Source organism: Polypterus senegalus, chromosome 16 (assembly GCF_016835505.1).
Source record: "Polypterus senegalus isolate Bchr_013 chromosome 16, ASM1683550v1, whole genome shotgun sequence".
In the NCBI taxonomy this organism is placed as follows: domain Eukaryota; kingdom Metazoa; phylum Chordata; class Cladistia; order Polypteriformes; family Polypteridae; genus Polypterus; species Polypterus senegalus.
In genome coordinates, this window is record NC_053169.1 from 27,352,562 (window position 1) to 27,376,558 (window position 23,997).

Sequence of the window (23,997 nt, forward strand, 5' to 3'; positions counted from 1 at the left end):
CCTCACTTTCCCCATGCAACTTGAGCTTGAGCAGTTTTGCAAAGAATGCGGAAAAAATGTAGTGTCAGATGTGCAAAGCTGTTCCTATTCACACAGAATTGCTTCCAAAGGTACATCTACTAAATACGGACATGAAAACTTATGTGCTCAATATTACATTTGGATTGTAATTAATTTTGATCAACTTGCAGAGATCAGTTTCAATTTGACATTAAAGAGTCTTTTTTCTGTTAATCAGTATCAAAAAGCCAAATTAAATCAATGTCTATCAATGCTGATTCAATGTTGTATGGTAATAAAATGTGAAATCTTCCAAGGGGATGACTTTTTGTAGGAACTGCAGATATTATTTGGTATCTGCACCCATAGAGGTCTCTACATTGCCAATATGTTTGCATTCTTTGGAAGTTTAAATTACATATTCAGTCTTCTAGTCACACACTTCTGCTACTATTTGGAAATTTTAAACTTTGTTTGAAAGAGATCCTGACTTTACTAACCTTCCGTCAATAGCAAGGATTAAAAGTTGCACTGTAGTGACTATGATGATATAGGCAACATGTCCAGGATCTACCAATTTACCTCAAAGAGCGCACCACTATATGATCTTAAGTAAGGTGCATAATGAGACCTTTTGATCAGAATTTTAAATAATGAATGTAAATTAGCCATAGGCATTCTATACACTCAATTTGTGCATACCTTGCAGTACTTCAATTAAAATTGTACATTGCACACACTCTACTATCTCAACTAAAATTAATATCTAGGACAAGACAAGAAATGTAAACTGTACCATTAAGTGCCTGCCTTGCTAGGATATGTTTTGGGAATACCTTGTACTCAAATCATATTGGGAAAACAATCTATGTTTATTTGTCAAGTAGTTTTGAATTTATTAATTACTCAGATCTTCTAAAAGCATTATTCAGGGTAATACCAGATAGTGTAATCAATCATGAAAATGTGTTGTGACTTCTTCAACCACACTTCTCACTCTTCATTTTATTTTACCTTGCTCAGTTGGAAGTATCCTATTTCATCTTCCAAAGCTCAGTGGAAAAAGGGTGTATATTTTACTTTAAATAAGGAAAATATCACGTTTTTCTCTGTCATGAATGGTTCAGATATTTTTCAGAACATGCTGACAAATGTTTGATTTGTTTTTGATAGAGAACATAAATATAATGAATGTAGTATTGATCGATTTCTTGTTTGCTCTGTGTATCATTCATTGCAATGTGATTTATACAATTAGATAAATAAACATGAAAATGAGTGAGAGTGAGCAGCATATTTTCTGGTACTACCAAAGCAAAGATATTTTTTTTTTCCTTTGGAGAAATAAAGGCTGAAGTGAAAGCTACATTTAACTCGATGGCACTTATATTTTATGGGAGATTTATTTAAACTTTACATAATTTAGCAGGACAATAAAAAACACATCTTCCTTAAAAATGTATAACTTATTTCTAGATGTACAGGTGCCAGTCATAAAATTAGAATATCATGACAAAGTTGATTTATTTCAGTAATTCCATTCAAAAAGTGAAACTTGTAGATTAGATTCATTCATTACACACAGACTGATGTATTTCAAATGTTTATATCTTTTAATTTTCATGATTATAACTGACAACTAATGAAAGTCCCAAATTCAGTATCTCGGAAAATTAGAATATTGTGAAAAGGTTCAATATTGAAGACACCTGGTGCCACACTCTAATCAGCTAATTAACTCCAAACACCTGCAAAAGTCTTTAAATGGTCTCTCAGTCGAGTTCTATAGGCTACACAATCATGGGGAAGACTGCTGACTTGACAGTTGTCCAAAAGACGACCATTGACACCTTGCACAAGGAGGGCAAGACACAAAAGGTCATTGCTAAAGAGGCTGGCTGTTCACAGAGCTCTGTGTCCAAGCACATTAATAGAGAGGCGAAGGGAAGGACAAGATGTGGTAGAAAAAAGTGTACAAGCAATAGGGATAACCGCACCCTGGAGAGGATTGTGAAACAAAACCCATTCAAAACTGTGGGGGAGATTCACAAAGAGTGGACTGCAGCTGGAGTCAGTGCTTCAAGAACCACCACGCACAGACGTATGCAAGACATGGGTTTCAGCTGTCGCATTCCTTGTGTCAAGCAACTCTTAAACAAAAGACGGCATCAGAAGCGTCTCGCCTGGGCTAAAGACAATACTGCTGCTGAGTGATCCAAAGTTATGTTCTCTGATGAAAGTAAATTGTGCATTTCCTTTGGAAATCAAGGTCCCAGAGTCTGGAGGAAGAGAGGAGAGGCACAGAATCCACGTTGCTTGAGGTCCAGTGTAAAGTTTCCACAGTCAGTGATGGTTTGGGGTGCCATGTCATCTGCTGGTGTTGGTCCATTGTGTTTTCTGAGGTCCAAGGTCAACGCAGCCATCTACCAGGAAGTTTTAGAGCACTTCATGCTTCCTGCTGCTGACAAACTTTATGGAGATGCAGATTTCATTTTCCAACAGGACCTGGCACAAGCACACAGTGCCAAAGCTACCAGTACCTGGTTTAAGGACCATGGTATCCCTGTTCTTGATTGGCCAGCAAACTTGCCTGACCTTAACTCCACAGAAAATCTATGGGGTATTGTGAAGAGGAAGATGCAATTCGCCAGACCCAACAATTCAGAAGAGCTGAAGGCCACTATCAGAGCAACATGGGCTCTCATAACACCTGAGCAGTGCCACAGACTGATCGACTCCATGCCACGCCGCATTGCTGCAGTAATCCAGGCCAATGGAGCCCCAACTAAATATTGAGTGCTGTACATGCTCATACTTTTCATGTTCATACCTTTCAGTTGGCCAACATTTCTAAAATTCCTTTTTTTGCATTGGTCTTAATTTATATTCTAATTTTCCAAGATACTGAATTTACGACTTTCGTTAGTTGTCAGTTATAATCATCAAAATTAAAATAAATAAACATTTGAAATACATCAGTTTGTGTGTAATGAATGAATCTAATATACAAGTTTCACTTTTTGAATGGAATTACTGAAATAAATCAACTTTGTCATGATATTCTAATTTTATGACCTGCACCTATAAGTGTCAAATTCAAATGTAATTTTAGTACAAATTATTTTTCAGCATATATTTAAAGACCAGTAACGGCGTACTGCACGATAACATGCAGTGAATACACTTGACTTGAGCATTCCTAGTTTTCATCTTTTTTCTCTGTATGTTTAGCATTCATTTACTCAGAGGTTGATGCACTTGCTGGTTCCTGAGCAGCTCTTCTTTTCTCCACCCTAGCGGCCTGCTGCTTCTCTTCTTCCATTTTGCGTTAAAACTGATTAATTTAGTTTTTGTGTTGCAAATACTTAGTACGTTTTCTTTAATTTTTCACTTAAATTGGCACTTGAGTCTTCAATCTGCCTCAAGAATGATTAGCGAGGGTGGTAGGGAACAAGAACGGTGCCCATATGCATGCGTCACACAGCCGCCCTGCTGCGCGCTGCCGAGAGTTGATTCTACAATAAATAAAATAAAAATAAAAAGAGGAATACAAATCATCACCCCGAAAGCGGATAGTAGATGTCACGTAGTATACGTGTACCAATGTCAAGTCAATAGGTGAAACGGTTTGCGAGCTACAGGTGATTTAAAATCCTGGACAGACAAACGAACAGCCATGGTAGCGTATTATACAAGATGTGTCCTTTTTGTATCATTGAATTATTCTGAACTTTATAATTGCATTTTTTATAATTGTATTTTATCTTCATTGCAGAAATATATTTTATTCCTTCCAGGCTGACCATTATCTGCATTATGCATCTGATGGAAACAAATCCGTCCAAGCCTCTCTCTTTCTCTATTATTAACTGGATGTGTTAAACATAATTTTAGTGCTTTTTATGAAATTTGCCATTTATTAATTTATCTGATTGTGATAATTTATATGAGTGCTTTCTTATTAAACTGTAGTAAGGAAAAATAATGTGCATGCTCAGTTGTAGTGTTTTTATATATGGAGCCACTTGGTTACCCTGGCTATATACATGAATCCCTTAATTTTAGTAAACCCATATACTGTACTGTAAATCCATAATTTAAACACAATGCATGGAATTGTTTTGTTTCAGTTGTAGGAAGTTGATTCTTCATGCCAGTTCTGAAAATTGGCTTGACATATGCTGTGTTTATGCTCTGAAAGTGTATTTTCTATAACCAGAATAATAAAATAATAAATATGCACATACAAAAAAGGTAAAATCTTGAGTACAGGCATACTATAAGTATTTACCATTAGAATTTAACTGTTACCTTTGCTTTCAGTATCTTTGTTGTTTGTCCACCTCACGCTCTTCAACTGACAAACTGGCTTTCGATGTAGGACTACAAGAAGATACAACAGGTATGTTATATCACGTCTGTGTCATGACACACACTTGATTGGTTCTTAGCAACTCCATCATTGTCTTACATGAAGATGTGTTGTTATATTCATACTGTGGGAGTTTTAGGCGTGCAAATTTTTAATTTACTTGTCGTCTTTGCATTTATTTTTCACATTAAATATGTAACAGGTGGCTAGTGAGACTGAGCATTATGTCTGACGGTGGTTATTAAACCAAATAAAGAAACAGAGACTTTATCAGAAGTAACAAATAGGAATTGAGACAAATTCAAGGTTTTATTGTTTGTTTGTGTGTGGACTTTAAATACGTGCTGCAACTTCTAAACACCTTGATTGATTAGCAAATTAAAGACATGCAGCAGATCACTATATATATTAGGACTTCTTTAATGTAAAAATAGCATTTTGTTTACTGACTGTTATGATACTAGTTCTTTATAATTATTTTTTCTTAGTTAAAGGAATTTTTCTATATAAATATTTTTGACTTTTCATAGTTTTGAAATCATGATGAATTAGAAAATATTACTGTTTCTTCTGAGTAAGGTCATTCTCACAGTGTTGAATTTGGTTTATTATTTTCCCATGTCCTGCGGTGGGTTGGCACCCTGCCCGGGGTGGGTCCCTGCCTTGTGCCCTGTGTTGGCTGGGATTGGCTCCAGCAGACCCCCGTGACCCTGTGTTTGGATTCAGCAGGTTGGAAAATGGATGGATGGATTTTCTGATGTCAGCATTTTGTTTGATGGTACTGCCAGCACATGGAGTCGTGCTGCTAAAGATGTGTCCCTGGAAGTTGAGCCTATCATACCAGCAATATGACAGATATATAAACCTGCATTGCACTTCCTTGATTTTCTGAGTTTGTGGATATTTATAAATATTTGTGCACTCTTGCTTTATTGTGCTTTCTTTTGCCATTTGGAGCTTCCCTTTGACTTCAATTTTTGGCATTTCCCTTAACTTGCCACTAGAGTTTTGACTGCTGGTTTTGAGCTTTGCTTTGACTTGACAACAATTTGTTTCTTGGTTCTCCTCTCAAAAATCTTGTCTGCACCTATTCTGAATGGAGTCAGAACATTAACAAATAAAACACATACATTATTGTCAGCAGCCATACCACCTACATTTCAGAACAGGTCATCCACCTGAAGCTGAGCATGTTTGGCCTTGGCCATTACTTGGATCAAAGGCCATCTAGGTAAAGTTTGAGTTGCTGCTGGAAGAGGTATTGGTGAGGCCAGCAGGAGGTGCTTACCCTGTGGTCTGGGTGTGGATCCCAATGCCCCAGTATAGTGATGGGACACCGTGCTGTAAATATGGCGGTGGCCTTGAGATGAGACATATAACCGTACAACCGAGGTCCTGACTCTCTGTGGTCATCAAAGATACCTGGACATCTTTTGAAAAGATTAGGGTTTATCGCATTGTCCTGGCTAAATTGCCCATCATGTCCTCGTTCATTCTGGCTCACTAATTATCCCTTGTCTCTCATTGGCTATGTCTCTAACCCATTCATCATGTAATAGGTGAGTGTACTGGCACTATAATGGATACTTTGTCATCAACCACATGGGTGCTGCACATTGGTGGTGGATGAAGTGGTTCCCCTGTCTATGTAAAGCACTTTGAGTAGTGAGAAAAGCACTATATAAATGTAATTAATTTTTTTTTATTATTATTATTGATAGGCACAGACTCCAGCATTTTAAGCACCAGTCCACTATTGCAGCCTTTAACCTGAAGCACTAAAATATGTTTTTATTTTTAAAATTATAAATAATTTACTTCATCTGGCATCTTCAAGGGGCTTGATATTACTGCACATACTGTAAGCCTCTCAATGTGCAGACGCTGATTAACTTTATTTTCTTTCTCATTTAGTGTAATCAGTACATTCAGAACATCACTAAAGGCTACAGAGCATAGCTAGAAAATTATCTGTTCCTTCTGTAAAACCTACTAACAAAAATCTAACAAGTACTGATTGAAACATATTAGTATATAGAAGCTTGGCTTGGTCTTTGTGCAGTTAATATTTTCTCCCTGCTTTATTTATTTATGTTTTTTTCTGAGTGCTCCAGTTTACTTCCTAATCCTAATGGTGTGTGTGTGTGTGTGTGTGTTAGGTTGATTGGAGACTGGTATAAGTGAGAGCAGGAGTGTGAATGATTATTCAGTTTGATGGACTGGCATCCCAATCTGGGTATCTCAGATTTGTTAGAGTAAATGGTAAAAGGCCTGTATTTGATATAGCGCCTAACTAGAGTTCAAGAACCCCCCTAGGCGCTTTACAACACAACAGTCATTCACCCATTGGTGATGATAAGCTACTATGTAGCCACAGCTGCCCTGGGGCACACTGACAGAAGTGAGGCTGCTGAACACTGGCGCCACCAATCCTTCCGACCACCACCAGCAGGCAAGGTAGGTTAAGTTGTCTAACGAAAACAGAAAGTTCAGAAAATAGATGAATTTCTTTGTGTTTTTTTTCCCCTCCAGGTCCTTTTTAAAGTCTATTTACTGACTGTTTGTCAGGTTAATTACCAAGGATAGGTAAATTGGTAAGACTGGCCACTTGTATAAGGCTTATTTGATAGGCGAGTAGATGGTCACAGTATAATATGTTATGTATATGAATACAGTAATCAATTTATTAACATACCAATTGAAAGATACTTCTTATGCTTGACTATTAATTAAACGATGCATGAATTTTAAATTATTTTACATTGTTTTAATCCGCCTTACTGCTTGTTTGTATCTATAGCTGACAAATGTATTTTCTTCTTCATAGGTGAGGCCTGCTGGTGGACTATTCACCCTGCCTCCAAGCAAAGGTCAGAAGGTGAAAAAGTACGAGTGGGTGATGACCTTATCCTAGTCAGTGTTTCCTCGGAAAGATATCTGGTGAGTTACCTGTACAGTCTCCATCTATGGTTTAAGTAATTGTATTCATATAATGTATGAATGCATAAATAGACTAATACGGACATAGTACTTACGACGATTAAATAGAACTAAAAGCAAGTCATTTTTATGGTAATGCTAAGGATATTAATAAAAAAAATTGTTTTCCCCCAGAAAATGAGCTAAAACGTTATAATGTGTAATAGAGACCTGTAAATACCTAAACATCAACATAGTCACAGTAGGAAGAGTATGTACAGTGTTCATTGTCGTACTCATTTAGATTTAGTATATTTGTTTCGTGTTATATGTTTTGAAACCATCTCGAATGCACATAGGCACTATTCAAGCAGATTTTAAATGATTTTTTTTGTAATATTTTTTCCACTGCTTGCACATGAAAAGGTAGAATGTCAGTGTCTGTCCCGCATAATCAACACTGCTATTTAGTTATTGTAGCCTACTACAGTGCAAGGCATTGCGACATCCACATTTTTCCTGACTCGATGCTGTACTGACTGAAATTACCTTCCTGCTTGGTCCTAACAGGTCCCTCTTTTCCACTGTAAAATATCGAGTTCCAGATGCACCCAAACCTGGCTTTGTACGGCATGTATAACTTGATACTGAATCGTACCCGTTTGCATTCAATGTACTGCATCCATGGCAGCCATCCCTTGTAACACACGAGACTTTCATCAATACTTATGCCAAGAAGTAAGGAGCAGACATGCTGTTTTAATATCAGGTGCAGTGATTCAAGAAAGCATTGACATTTGTGATGAAATACAGCAGGTCCAAGTAAAGGGGTACCACAGAGGCAGCCTCCATGCAAAAAGAATGCTACACTGACTCTGCAAATGCAATTTTGAAAGTTTCTGTATGGCCCATATGTATGCAGCATGTCCCAGATGGACAGTAGGTGGGGAAACAGTATAAACATTTCGTGATCACCTTAACAAGCTTCCACAGGGATTGAGTATAAAAATATTTTAAACCCTAGTAAAAGTCCTTTTTTTCATAAAATAGGTGAACTATAAAAAAACAGAAATAACATGTAATAAATGCCTAACATAATTTATGAGTACATTGGTAAATTAAGTATTAAATAAAAAAACAAACTAAATTGAAATCCAAAATATTATAAAACAGTATGAAAAGGAAAGAAACATCCATCCATCCATTTTCCAACCCGCTGAATCCGAATACAGGGTCACGGGGGTCTGCTGGAGCCAATCCCAGCCAACACAGGGCGCAAGGCAGGAAACAACCCTGAGCAGGGTGCCAACCCACTTCAGGACACACACAAACAGCACACACTAGGGCCAATTTAGAATCGCCAATCCACCTAACCTGCATGTCTTTTGGATTGTGGGAGGAAACCGGAGCGCCCGGAGGAAACCCACGCAGACACGGGGAGAACATGCAAACTCCACGCAGGGAGGACCCGGGAAGCGAACCCGGGTCTCCTAACTGCGAGGCAGCAGCGCTAGCACTGCGCCACCGTGCCGCCCAGGAAAGAAACATTTAGACTTTAAATAATTACATATTCAAACCAACTTAATATTCCAAAGGCAGCAAAAATATTACAATTAAAGAAAACTTTACGTGAGCCAAGGGCAAAACACTTGATAAACCATAAGAAGTAGGGATTAGACCTAATGCATGATAGTGATGATGAGTTAGTACCAACCCGACTAAGTTTAGCAGTTGTGTAAAATATCTGATAAAGATGTCAGTTTCCACATCTCTGTGAATATTTAAATCACCCATTAAAAATGATGAGAATTTATATGATTACATCTTGCCTGAAGAAGGGGCCTGAGTTGCCTCGAAAGCTTGCATATTGTAATCTTTTTAGTTAGCCAATAAAAGGTGTCATTTTGCTTGGCTCTTCTCTACATTCATAATGGCTAACACGGTACAACACCCTAGTACTACAGTATCTAAATCAGGTAAAAAAAACTACCAAATCTGGTCACAAAAAACATGAACATTGTCTAGATTTTCTTTATAAATATCTAGCATGATTGCCTCAAAGCATATTAATTGAACCTAAAAAGAAAAGAAAAGGCAATCAAAAGAACAGAGCCTAAACTCAGAAAGGGGCACAGGGCAGCGCCTGAGCATTACCCAGTTGGTGTATTTAGTTGTAGAAGCTAAGAAACAAGCAATAACTGGAGGTATGTGTTAGCCTTGCTATCAACAGATGAGCAGGAGAGAAGACAGAAGACAAGCAGTGAATCAAAACAAAAAATCAATCCTATCTTTTGTTATAACCAAACTGCTAATTGAAGAAACAAAGTAAGAAAACAGAAAGCAAAAGTAAAGGACTTGGAAAACTAAACAGCAATACTAATCAATGCATAAAGGTTGTTTCTCTTTGAGTATCTAAAAACTTGGAGAGAGACACATCCAATGACGTCAACAACATATCTTCTGGGGCCTTATACCAAAGCAACGACCATCGTGTCTTGTAGGAATGGGGAATAGATTTAACCTGGTTAATCAATTATTTGTCTTGCCTTCAGCAATTCCAGTAATTAATTAAATAATTTGAAAAGGCTCCTCTTTGGTTAATTAATTATCTGTCTTGCCTTTGGCAATGCTAGCAGTTAATGAAATCATTTAGTAACACTTCTTCTTTATTTACCATTCCTTTCTCTGTTATATGAGGCAGCCTCTGGTTATTAGTTGTACAGTGGTGTGAAAAACTGTTTGCCCCCTTCCTGATTTCTTATTCTTTTGCATGTTTGTCACACAAAATGTTTCTGATCATCAAACACATTTAACCATTAGTCAAATATAACACAAGTAAACACAAAATGCAGTTTTTAAATGATGGTTTTATTATTTAGGAGAAAAAATCCAAACCTACATGGCCCTGTGTGAAAAAGTAATTGCCCCCTAGTTCAAAAATAACCTAACTGTGGTGTATCACACCTGAGTTCAATTTCCGTAGCCACCCCCAGGGCTGATTACTGCCACACCTGTTTCAATCAAGAAATCACTTAAATAGGAGCTGCCTGACACAGAGAAGTAGACCAAAAGCACCTCAAAAGCTAGACATCATGCCAAGATCCAAAGAAATTCAGGAACAAATGAGAACAGAAGTAATTGAGATCTATAAGTCTGGTAAAGGTTATAAAGCCATTTCTAAAGCTTTGGGACTCCAGCGAACCACAGTGAGAGCCATTATCCACAAATGGCAAAAACATGGAACAGCGGTGAACCTTCCCAGGAGTGGCCGGCCGACCAAAATTACCCCAAGAGCGCAGAGACGACTCATCCGAGAGGTCACAAAAGACCCCAGGACAACGTCTAAAGAACTGCAGGCCTCACTTACCTCAATTAAGGTCAGTGTTCACGACTCTACCATAAGAAAGAAACTGGGCAAAAACGGCCTGCATGGCAGATTTCCAAGACGCAAACCACTGTTAAGCAAAAAGAACATTAGGGCTCGTCTCAATTTTGCTAAGAAACATCTCAATGATTGCCAAGACTTTTGTGAAAATACCTTGTGGACTGATGAGACAAAAGTTGAACTTTTTGGAAGGCAAATGTCCCATTACATCTGGCGTAAAAGGAACACAGCATTTCAGAAAAAGTAAAAGTAAAGCACCAACAGTAAAATATGGTGGTGGTAGTGTGATGGTCAGGGGTTGTTTTGCTGCTTCAGGACCTGGAAGGCTTGCTGTGATAGATGGAACCATGAATTCTACTGTCTACCAAAAATCCTGAAGGAGAATGTCCGCCATCTGTTCGTCAACTCAAGCTGAAGCGATCTTGGGTGCTGCAACAGGACAATGACCCAAAACACACCAGCAAATCCACCTCTGAATGGCTGAAGAAAAACAAAATGAAGACTTTGGAGTGGCCTAGTCAAAGTCCTGACCTGAATCCAATTGAGATGCTATGGCATGACCTTAAAAAGGCGGTTCATGCTAGAAAACCCTCAAATAAAGCTGAATTACAACAATTCTGCAAAGATGAGTGGGCCAAAATTCCTCCAGAGCGCTGTAAAAGACTCATTGCAAGTTATCGCAAACGCTTGATTGCAGTTATTGCTGCTAAGGGTGGCCCAACCAGTTATTAGGTTCAGGGGAAATTACTTTTCACACAGGGTCATGTAGGTTTGGATTTTTTTCCCTAAATAATAAAACCATCATTTAAAAACTGCATTTTGTGTTTACTTGTGTTATATTTGACTAATGGTTAAATGTGTTTGATGATCAGAAACATTTTGTGTGACAAACATGCAAAAGAATAAGAAATCAGGAAGGGGGCAAATAGTTTTTCACACCACTGTATATCACGGTAACTGAAGCACACTCGTTTTTAAGAAATGGAATAATACAATTTATTGATGAACACAAGAATTATAGAAATATGCTAACTGTATGTATATATATATATATATATATATATATATATATATATATATATATATATATATATATCCATCCATCCATTATCCAACCTGCTATATCCTAACTACAGGGTCACAGGGGTCTGCTGGAGCCAATCCCAGCCAACACAAGGCAGGAAACAAACTCCAGGCATGGTCCCAGCCCACCACAGGGCACACACACCAAGCACACACTAGGGACAATTTAGGATCCCCAATGCACCTAACCTGCATGTCTTGGGGGGAAATCCGAGCACCCGGAGGAAACCCATGCAGACACGGGGAGAACATGCAAATTCCACGCAGGGAGGACCCAGGAAGCGAACCCAAGTCTCCTAACTGCAAGGCAGCAGCAGCGCTACCACTGCGCCACTGTGTCGCCCTATACATATATATATTCATCTCCCTCCTCCCAACTCTGGCTCTCTGAATAGTGTCGACTGGCCCCTTTTATAATGCCCCCAGAAGTGCTCCAGGTGCTTGATAATGTATTTCTAGCAGCACTTCCGGGTGAGGCAGAAGAACCACCCATAAGGGCTCAGCGGTTGCTGCAGCACCCCCTGGCGGCACCCACGAATCCCAACAAGGCTGCACCAAACTCCAACTTCCATAGAGCCCTGTGGGAGTCCTAGGCACTGTTGCAACCCAGGGGTGCTGCCATCTAGCACTCCGGGGAAGGTAACACTTTGGCCACGCTTGCTCCCCTGGTCCTCCCAGCGTGGAGGTGTCCCGGCTGGACAAGGGCCCCTGCTGTCTGCTACAATTTATACAGTATATATAAAGGCCACAGACAAAATACACAGACAAATATATAACATAGAAGGGGTTTGGTTTAACTTGTTATTAACAAGTTGCACAAATAAATAGTTTTACAATATCAAGTCTTTAAAGATGATGCCTGATGTCATGTGCAGTTGTTTGCTGTTGTTGCTCAGTGCTCAAGTGGAGGATTCTTGTTGCTATGTTGTCTTTTATTTATCGTGTGCAGTGATTTCCTCAGTTAGGTCCTTTGCTGTATCGTCTGCAACTTGATAGTGAAGTACATACTCTTTCCGGCACTAGAGTTTACATGTTGAAGTTTCCTTCTTACAGTAATGGCTGCTTGAATTGGCAGACTAGATCTCAGCTTTCCAGTGCACAAAAAGAAGAGATTGTCAGCTTTCAACTCCCAAGGGAGGGAGCGGCTCATCAGCATTTTAGAGCAGAGAGGAGGCAGAGAGTGTAAGAGAGTGTGAGATCAGAGTGGAGTTCCCTCAGAATTGCTTTAGAATTCTCTTCAGAGTTTGAGTGCAGCTAGTTTTTGAAGAAACAAATAATCTGTCGTAATTGGATTCAAGTCAGTTCCAGTTTCAAAATCGGTGTCTTTTCATTAGTGTGTTATTTTGTCCATGAGAGTTGTCATTCACTGACTTATATTGCTTTTTGTTCTTTGGTGCCTATTTCGCAAACTCAAAAGAGTTTGCAGAGAGGCTTTTCCAAAGATGTCAGTTCCACTCTGATTTACATCTTCATTATTAGATGAAGTAAAGGCTGGTTCTGATACGAAGAGTTCAGTCCCTTACTTTGGAATGTAAGTGGCGTTTGGTGCAGCTTGCTGTCTGTATCCCAGATAATCTATTGTCTTAATAGGCCTTTTGTGCCACTAAAACCTAACAGAATAGGCAAAGCTCACTTTGTCTTACAGTCATGATGACACAAAATGGTGGCATCCAGGGAAAAACAAAATGATGATGAGAAAAATACAAAATATTTTCTAGTAACTGAAAAATAAATGGTAAAATCAGATTTGGTGCCTCTAAAAACTAGTAATACACATTAACCATCAATAAAAAGGACTTAAACTAGTTGTTACAGAGAGAGAGAGAGAGAGAGAGACAGAAGGAGAAAAGCAAGCATCCCGGAAGGAAGCCTGTAAAGACTCCTTAAGACACCTGGGCATGTAGCCGAGCTAAGCTACTCGTAGAGATGTGTGGCACTCTTCTGGATGAGATAGGGAGAGAAATAATAAGAGTGAGGCCATGGAGGGAATGGAAAAAAATTGTGAACACCTCCTGGCCACTAGGCACATGGTTCCGGAAAGGAATATTTACTCTTGTCCTGTTGTTCACATAGTGCAGAAAGGTATGGTTTTGACTTGAAGGCCATGGGTTTTTAAAGCGAACGGAAGTTTAAGGGCTACATGGACACCATAATCCACAAGAACAAATTCTTTGCTGGTCTTCCTGTAGCACAATGAAGGATATCCCTGACCCTGGAAGTTAATCCTGGGGTTTGGTGAGAAGTGACTTGTGAAGGGGGAGACTACTGTAACTAACTGAACAACCAAAGGACCACTAAGCACAGAGGTATGAAGAGAATGGGATAAGTATTCAACTGCCAAGAGGTAAACACCAGATGGAATACTTAGGAGTTCCCTCTCTAATCTTAAATATTGGTTCACCTTTGTATGCTGTTCATGCAGTGTGTATCATAGAACTATTTTTAGTCCCTCCAATCCACTGATTTCTGTCTACAAAGTATGTACTTACCGTGGGTGGTGAGTCAAGGGACTGAATGACTGAAACATAGGACAGTTCTTCCTTTCTGCTCATCATTAAAATTGGTGATTTTTATCTAAAAGGCTCTTGAAGATGCTGAATAAAAATATTTAATTCAGAGTACTGTAAAATAGATTTATTTAAACTTATACTTATTTTTTTAGAAATAAAAACTTCTACTGTCAGGTTCATTTACATACAGAAATGCCATGAGTAATCAGGGTAGTTAATGAAGCAAGATAATGAGCATTTAGCTTGTGATTAATAGTTTATGAGAGAATCCAATTACAGTTTCTAAGGATTCATTTTCCCAAATATTTACAAAAGCCTTTGTAGAAAGAATATGAACTCCATATCTGTAGGTTCTTGATCATTACAGTACAATGGTCCCACTAGCAAAGCTTAACAGTAAAATGGAAAGTGAGGTTAATTAAATCAGAAAGGTGAAATATGTTTCAAAAGTGGCTACCAATAATGCAGATACCTTAATGAGAGGGAAATGTATGCAGAGGAAATAAAATGTGCTGAACTGGATGCTATTTTCTGAGTAAAACAGACTACAGACTACATTTTCTTTATTGTGTGTGGCATTGTCTTTTAAACACAGACACACCATTCTATATGATCAGCAGTTGCCAGTGCGAGAGAGCAAATCCTTTTCTCTTTTTAAGTTTTTTGTATTTTCTTGCTTTTAATTACAGTAAACGTCCATATAGACAAAGAGTTAATGTAACTTTTGGGGTGAATTTCCACAGTGGATGATAAATCAAATATGAATTACTTAAAAAATTCAAATAAGATTTGTGTTTCTACATTCTGTCCAGGCAAGTTTGTTTCCTTCTTGTACATAGCAAGCTCAGTAGCGCAGTGTTTTCAATAGTGAAAGCAGCAATAGTACTGAAAACACAATAGTAACTATTATTATGTGCATTGGCAACATGTTTACTACTGTCTGATAATTTGGTTGTTAGTATGATGCCAGAAAACCAGCAAAAACTAATGATGATGCATGCACACGGATCAAATATATTAATTGAATGATTAATAATTAATGAATAATTAAATGATGCCATTATCATTTTCATTTGGATTATAGAGGTTTTTTGATCAAAAATAGTGGAACTGATGGAAATGTTTTACATTGTTGGCTTGTTGTTTATCCTTGTGTGACGTTAAAGGTTAACTGCTTGCTCCCATTATGTTATGATGTTGCTATTGTAATGTAAAATGCTAAAGCATTGTCACCGAGTCAAAACTAGGTGAGCCAATATGACTGTGAACCCTTTGCTGTAAATATTTCTAACCCAATTTTCATGAAATTATACAGCATTTGATCTCCCCATCTGGATTTCAAGGCGATATTTTTCAATTTAAAAAGTTTCTAAACAGTGATGTGTTTCTGCAAGCCAAGCACATATAAATCAATGAATCTTCTGCATAAGAATAATGCAGTTCATTATAATTCACACTTGTGTTCATTAACTGTAAACGGTGAGGAATCCAATTAAGAGCTTAGTTGTAGTGAAAAACCTGTACCTCTCTAGGACAATTCAGTTTTAGACTCTTGTAGAAGGACTGAATGATTTTAAAACTGCTTTCTTAATTAGTGGTTAGTTTTTGCTGTTGAAAGGAAGATGCCCACCCATTTTGACATTTAAGCTGATTGTAACCATAGAGCTTATTTCAGTAAGTCATACTATCTTTTTATCTGTTTATTCCTCAAATACAGTGCTATGTAAAGGTTTGAGCACCCCTGATAAAAATCACTGTATCAATTTATAACTTGTTAAGCTTTTCAGGCAGCAACTTCATTTTAACATATTTTATACCTTAATGGAGACAGCAACATTTCAGTAGTGAAATATTTTTATTGGACCAACAGAACCAATTTAATGTGCATTTAAACAAAAATAGACAGGTACATAAATGTGGGTGCCCCAAAGGAATAATCCCATCAATATTTAGTAGTGCCTCCTTTTGCTGAAATAACAGCCTGTAGACGCCTCCTATAGCCACTGATAAGTCCCTGCATTCCGGCTGGTGGTATTTTGGACCCTTCTTCCATACAAAATGCCTCCAGTTCAGTCAGGTTTGATGGCTTCCGAACATGGACATCCTACTTCAAATCAATCCATTGTGGAGCCAACCCGGACACAGACAGGCGGACATGTTCTTAATCACCACCACACGTTTATTATTTACAATATTTAGAATAACGATGGTCACTAAGACCCAGTCCTGTGCACAAACCCCACCAATCTCTCAGTCCTGGCCACAAATGCCTTCTTCAGGCCGCCTCCACACCTCTTCTGCCTTGTCCTCCTTCCACCCGACTCTAGCGCTGAATGAATTGAGACGGCCCCTTTTATGCAGTCCCCGGAGGAGCACCAGGTGTTCCCGGCATTCCTCCCTTGGCCACGCCCCAGCGTGGCGGAATTGCCGGCTGTCCTCCCGGCAGCTCTCCGGGTGCCGTCCTAAATCTTCCCCCCAGCACTTCCTGGTGTGGCGGAAGTGCTGGGGTAACAGGTCCCCAAGGCATTGGGGCGCCTCCTGGCGGTGACCACGGGCCCCTACAGGGTGGAGCTTCCGTGCCCTGTACCCGTGGCCCCCAGAGCAACCAGGAAGGTGGCCCCCACGTGATCCAGGGTGGGCTTTGACCCTCTTCCGGTCCCTCACGGCATCCCGGCCGGGTCGTTGCCCCTGGCATCCCTGACACCATACACTTTCAATGATGTTCAGGTCTGGGGACTGGGACGGCCATTCTAGAACATTGTACTTGTTCCTCTGCATGAATTCCTTGGTAGATTTTTAATGGTGCTTTGGATCATTCATGCTGAAACATCCAACCCCATCATTACTTCAACTTTGTGACTGACTCTTGAACATTCTTGTCAAGAATCTCCTGATACTGGGAGGAATTCATGCGGCCCTCAACTTTAACAAGGTTTCCAGTACTTGTGCTAGCCACACAGCCCCATAGCATGACGGACCCTCCACCAAATTTTACAGTAGGCAGCTAGTTCTTTTCCTGGAATGCTGTGTGTTTTTTCACCATGCATAGTGTCTCTGGTTGTGACCAAATAACTTTACCTTAGTCTCATCCGTCCATAGTATTTTTTCCAAAATGTTTTCAAAATGTTTCCTCATGCGACACTTCTTGTGGTGAGTACTCACAAAAGGCTTTTTGTGCATCACCTTTCCACTGAGCTGTTCCCAGTGCAAAGCGAACTGGACTGTGTAATAATGTACAATGACACCATCAGCAGTCAGATGTTCTTGTAGCTCTCTGGAGGTGGTTTGTGGTTTGTCTGTGACCATTCTAACCAGCCTTCGGCTGTGCTTTTCAGATATTTTTCTTGGCCTACCACATCTTTCCTTCATAAGGACTGTTTCTGTGGCCTCCAATTTCTTAACTACATTTCTGACTGTTGAGACAGACAGTCTTAACCTTTGTGATAATTTCTTGTAACCTTCTCCTAATTCATAACAATGAATTATCTTAGTTTTAGGTCAGTAGAGAGTTCTTTAGAGGTTCCCATGTTGCCACTCTCTAAGAAAGAACCAAGGATAAGCACAACTAGCAATTACCTATGTAAATAACTTTTTTCATGATTGGATGCATCTGTCTTTATAGTTTAAGGTCTATTGAGCTAATCAAAGCAATTTTGTGCTGCAACCTTGTCAGCATTAAAGGACTACAGGTCTTCAAATTAATGCAATTAAAAGAATGCCCAAATTTTTGTACATCCTATTTTTTTACATTTTATTTTGTTTCATATAACTCAATAATGCTACACTGAGGATTTGGGTCTGATAAACATTCCCTTGTCTACATTTCTCCAGTAAACAAATAGCATATTGCTGTGATCTTCTCTTAGGAAGACAGAGCAAATTGTCATGCAACCTAAGAGCACTGTAGGTGTACTTTAAAAAGAATAAGCTTTTCATTCCTCAGAGAACATCATTTGATATGAGTAGCTATTTTACAAACACAATCTGCAGAGCCCATGTAAGCTGAGCATAGTTTTTTTTTGCTCAGGTTATTTCACAAAGTTGGCCACATGATGGTGCTGTGGTTTATGCTGCTGCCTCACGGATACAGCATCCTGTGGTTGAATCCTACTCCTGAAAATTATTGGTGTGAAGTTCGCACATCAGCAGAGCAATAGCTGGACAAACCTGGAGGTCCTATATGGGTAACCTTCATGTTAAAAGAAGAGATCTTTTGTGTAGTGTTAACAAGACTATGTCCTGATTCAATAACTTTTTTCATGATTGGATGCATCTGTCTTTATAGTTTAAGGTCTATTGAGCTAATCAAAGCAATTTTGTGAGAGGTACAGACAGGCCAATCAGTCATCATCCATCACAATAGCTGAAGTGAAGGTCTACATATCAAAAGAGTCTGGTAAAGCCATGGAGGATAACTTTTAGGCAGATTTTAAAGGGTTTGTTATCTAGGATGGTTATGCTAGATGTTTCCCTGGATATTTAAATGATGAATGGAGAAGCATTAAGCTTGGTAAATTGTATTTGTTATAAGGTACAAGAATATTTCAAACATCTCCTGAACTGAGTAGAAACGTCCTTGTTGGAGATACCTGTACTGGAAGCATCCGTTGGAAATTGGTGCATTTCTGTGGCTGTTGCCAAACGGCAGAGCCTCGGGTGTAAGTGAGATCTGACCTGGTGAAAGCAATGTAGTTTTTGATGCTATTTTTTAATAATGCTCCTCAGCAAGAGAATATGTTTTTTTTTCTTTTACATTTCCTGAGAGATCACATTCCCCAACCTGTAGTGAAGGCTTTAAATAGAGTATTCAGTCTAAGAGTTGGGCCTAGGGCTGAAACAAGGATTTCACCCAGATAATGGATATTTGGTGCACTGCCCTTGTATAGATATTTGAAAGACTGTGTAAATGGTTTGGGTGTCTAGTGAGGATGTCCCCTGGATGCCTTCCATGAGAAGTTTTTAAGTTTGGATGCACTGGCCAGGGCCAGACCTATAATGTGTTAAAGATATTTTGCCACTGAGATGGTGCAGGAGAACCTTTGAACTCCCCTGAAAGGTAGCTGGAGACATTTGCTGTGATTACGAACATTTGGTCTGGACAATTTGGCCTGTTACCTCACTGACCCTATTTATGAAAAATTAATTGAAAATAGGATGAGCAGTAGCTGCACAATTGATTGTTTCTGAAATTACACTTAGCAGCAGGCATCTTATTAAACTGATTCCATTAACAGCATCAATTAGCTTCAAGTTAATAAGAAACTGTTTGGAACATAAACTTGTCAACTATAATTAGTTCAAAACAAATTATGACTGACAACACAAGAAGGTCTTGCAAATGATCTGCTCTCGCTTGGACCTGTCATACTCGCAAAAACAGATTTATATTTCTTTGGAAGCTGGTTTTTCCAGTGTGACTTTCATATAAATAGATGCCTGAATTCAAGAGTCTATATAATTACTATTACTGTAGTGTGTGTAATTTTTTTAAATTAAGTTCTTTTTGAAGAGTTATATCAAAGTCTGTTTAATTCCATGTATCTTATGATTATCTTCTCAAATAGTAAAATCATTATTACTGCAAGTGCATCTCCACTGGTGCCTGTACATATGCCTAAAAATACATCAGGGATACACCTTATCTAGAAAATTAGTCTAGCAAAAAATAAACACCCAAACATATCTTTAAAACACTTTGTGCCTTATGTGCATGTTTGACTTTTCTCCATTTAACATCAGATTTTCAACACCATCCTGCAGGCTATTCCATAATCGGAGGCAGACCTCCCATATTCCTGTAGATCTTACGTGCTAATTCCTATCCTGCATTTTCTGCCAGTTCATTTAAAAGCTCCAGTGTTTTAATTTAAATGCAAGATATCTGCATTGCAGTTGTGGAACTTAGGGGTTGCCACAGTGGATCATCTTCTTCCATATCATCCTGTCCTCTGCATCTTGCTCTGTTACACCCATCACCTGCATGTCCTCTCTTACCACATCCATAAACCTTCTCTTAGGCCTTCCTCTTTTCCTCTTCCCTGGCAGCTCTATCCTTAGCATCCTTCTCCCAATATACTCAGCATCTCTCCTCCGCACATGTCCAAACCAACGCAATCTCGCCTCTCTCACAAATTTGGAAAATCTCAAACACATACAAACTAAAGATAAACCTAGAATCTTTCACAAAAACTACAAACAGGTGCAATTTTAGGGTAAGATTAAACACAAGGGGAAAAAAATATCACCTTCTTCTGCAGCTCCAGAATTAGAAAGCTATAAGTATCTGTTTTGTTCAAGGTACAAAATTTGGGCTCCGTGGAACCCTCAGAATCAAAGTTGTAGATATATTAAAAAATCCAGATTTGAAAAAAATAAAGGTTACTATGTTATCAATCACTCAGTGTTTATATTGGGTTTGGGAGAAAATATCCTCAAATAGAAACTTACTAAAAGTTTAACTAATAGCCGCAGCACTGGTATGTTGCAGGGTGGCCCTGTAGGAGATATCCTTTTAAACTGTGATATTTTATTCCCACTAACTCTGCTATGAAATGAAGAAAAGAAAATAAATTTCACATGTTTAAAATTTTGGGTTTTCTTCCAACACCAAACAGATCAATGGAAATGTTCTAAACAAAGACATTTCATCAAACATTTTGCAGTTCTTAAAGCTGGTATCAGCACTGATATTGTGAGTTAGGGTCTTTAGCATCTTCTGCTGTCCTGCACAGAAGTGTGTATGTGTATTGAAAAGTGTCTGTTTTGACAAAAGTACAACATAGTCTGGTTTACAGAATGTGTATCCAGGTAAATTGTGAGTCTTCTACTGAAATTATACAGTACATATCTTAAGAGATATCATCTACTGTATGTGTGGAAAATACAGTTAACAATACCAGAGTAAGAGTTTAGTGGTCAGCCAGTGCTGGTGCAATAATGGAAAAATCATTGGACTGCTACATTTTTCAACACATATCTTGTACACTAATCCCCCCTGAAAGAGATGTTTCAGTGTCAGAAAAGCACATTTAGCTACCTCTGTCAACACATGGTGTCACACCAATAGTCTCCATTCTATGTGAATGCTGGCTTCATCTATAATGCCTAAAACAATGAGGCATAATTTAAAATATTCAGGAGATGTTCTAATTTTGTATATTCTAATTTCTCATTTAATCTCTAATAATCTGATTTTCCTGTATAGATTGTGTGTTTACTTTTATGGGTAAAATGGCTGCTGCAATGTCATATTAGCCCCATTGTGCTTTTTCTCATTTCTGCTTTACAATTTGCTTTTTGTTTCATATTCAGGTCATATTCTAATTTTGCTGCATCTGTAAAGAAAACTCCATTTAGTTTAATCCTGCTGTTATTCTTTGATGGCTGGCTCCCGCATGCACCATGTGTCCATATTACAAATTTATAAAGCTGCGTCCACATACTGTGTCTGCTTTTCACCAGCCGCATTTTTTTAAAACGAACTACATCTAACTGCTACTAACCCCTCATTGCTTTGTGATTTGCTTTAAAATTTTGCTCTTTTTTGTTTGCTAACTTCCTGAAATTGTAAAATTGGTAAAGTATGAATGCTATTTCGAATGTTTGAATGTTAATAAAGCTTTTTAAATTAGTTTTTGACTAATGCTTCTTTCATATATCCCATGTTCCAACACCATTATTTTTAGTACTCTTAAATCATGGCTTTCACATACAGTATGAGACAGAATCATTTCCTTAGTTTATCATTTTAAAAATAGTGATAACATAAAGGAATCTCACGTTTTTTGATTTTTGAATAACAACAGCATGAAAGCTGACCACTGAGAAAAATGGTGATCAGTTTACTTCAAAACAAACTGACATCGAACCATTCATTTAACGAAAGAGTGATATGGCTTCTCTACAAACCCATATGGGAAAAATCTTTTTTTGGGGGAGTTATGTAGCAATAAGAAATCTCCTTGGTTTAATGTTGCCACCGTTTTGCTCAAATAAGTTTTAAAAGAAAGTGTGTTATTCATTATCAGAACACCAAGTGTTTTATATACTTTTCCCTGTTTCTTTGACACTTGATTTTTTTCTGCAGCATTTATCTTATGGGAACAGCAGTTTGCATGTTGATGCTGCCTTTCAGCAAACTCTCTGGAGTGTGGCACCGATTTGTTCTGGAAGTGAAGTTGCACAAGGTAAGTTGTCTGCTGTTAAGTTAACTATGAAATATGCAATTTGAATTTAGGAGCTTTTTACATCTTGATTTAAGATGTTTCCCATGGAAAAGAGTACATTAAAAACATGGAGAAGACTACATGGCTTTCCCTTAAAGATAGGGTGAGAAGCTCAGTCATCCGGGAGGGGCTCAGAGTAGAGCCGCTGCTCCTCCGCATCGAGAGGAGTCAGATGAGGTGGCTCGGGCATCTGATCAGGATGCCTCCTGGATGCCTCCCTGGTGAGGTGTTACGGGCACGTCCAACTGGGAGGAGGCCCCGGGGAAGACCCAGGACACGCTGGAGGGACTATGTCTCCCGGCTGGCCTGGGAACGCATTGGGATTCTCCTGGAAGAGCTGGAAGAAGTGGCGGGAGAGGGAAGTCTGGGCCTCTCTGCTTAAGCTGCTGCCCCCGCGACCCGACCTCGGATAAGCGGAAGAGGATGGATGGATGGATGGATGGAGAAGACTACATTTTTATACGTACAAATATACTGTATGTACAAACAAAATATTAAACAATAAAATTATGGGAATAAACAAAATCCAAGTGATAAAATTATACACTTGGAAGGTTACACCATTAGCTATTTTCTGCAGCTTCATTTATTTTGCTCTCATTTCTGCGGTGTTGCTGAGTGGCTGGGGTCATCCTGGCAGCAACATAGGAATGATCAGTGCAGTATAGGAGCCTAACTGGACAAGGCACCGATCGATCAAAGGAAATGTTGTGTGCACTAGGTCAATCTGGAGTCATCAAAATACCATAAATTAACAGCATGTCCTCTTACTGTGTCAGATTACCACTGTTTTCAGAACACAACATGGAAGAACTTTCAAACTGTATACAGAAGAGACCTATAATCACTAAGAAATTATTAGACTGGCCCTATTAAAAGATGAATCAAAGTCAGGTTTACAGGCAGGGGCCAACCTGGGAAGGGAGGCTGTGAATGGAGAGCTCTAGTCCTTCACAAGTATGTCATGTGTTCCATAACATTTCAAAAGAAAATGATACTGTGAATTTAATAATACAGCTAACAACTGAGGAATCAAAGGAAGTCCATCTTTTTGATTGGGTTACCTCACAGTGATAAACACACTACTAAATTAACTAGCACACATAACTCTTTTTCTAACAGCAGAGTACAATGCATTATGTCAAATACACAGAGCAATTCAAAATAGCAGTTGCATTTCCTAAGTATTGCAAAATAATAGTTATATTTGTATAATACATTGCCAACTCACATACCTCCAAACTCACAGCAAACCAACTTAGAATTACCAATGAAACTGTTTTGATTCAGTTTATTCTTATTATACATATTCTTATATGCTAGGCACGCTATACACTAATTATGAATGTTTTATCAAAACAAAAAAGTGCAACATAAACCCAAAAGATATTGCTGAAATAGAAAGTCAAAATAAAATGTTAAGCCAAATTGCATTCAAGAAATCAACAGGAAAGAGTCAAAAGCTTGAAAATTAGCTTCTAACGATTTTAAGAGGCATGTTTG

The 23,997-nt window shown here is 38.5% G+C and overlaps 1 protein-coding gene across 3 annotated transcripts in view; it reads left to right on the top strand.

The window, feature by feature from the left end:
• Positions 1-23,997, top strand: part of ryr2a (ryanodine receptor 2a (cardiac)) — a 612,010-nt gene that overhangs the window by 286,572 nt on the left and 301,441 nt on the right. For all 3 annotated transcript variants that reach the window (XM_039738686.1, XM_039738687.1, XM_039738688.1), the window contains exons 6-8: positions 4,324-4,402; positions 7,200-7,312; positions 22,356-22,455. In XM_039738686.1, the coding sequence (XP_039594620.1) occupies positions 4,324-4,402; positions 7,200-7,312; positions 22,356-22,455 (292 nt within the window). The remainder of the gene's footprint in view (positions 1-4,323; positions 4,403-7,199; positions 7,313-22,355; positions 22,456-23,997) is intronic.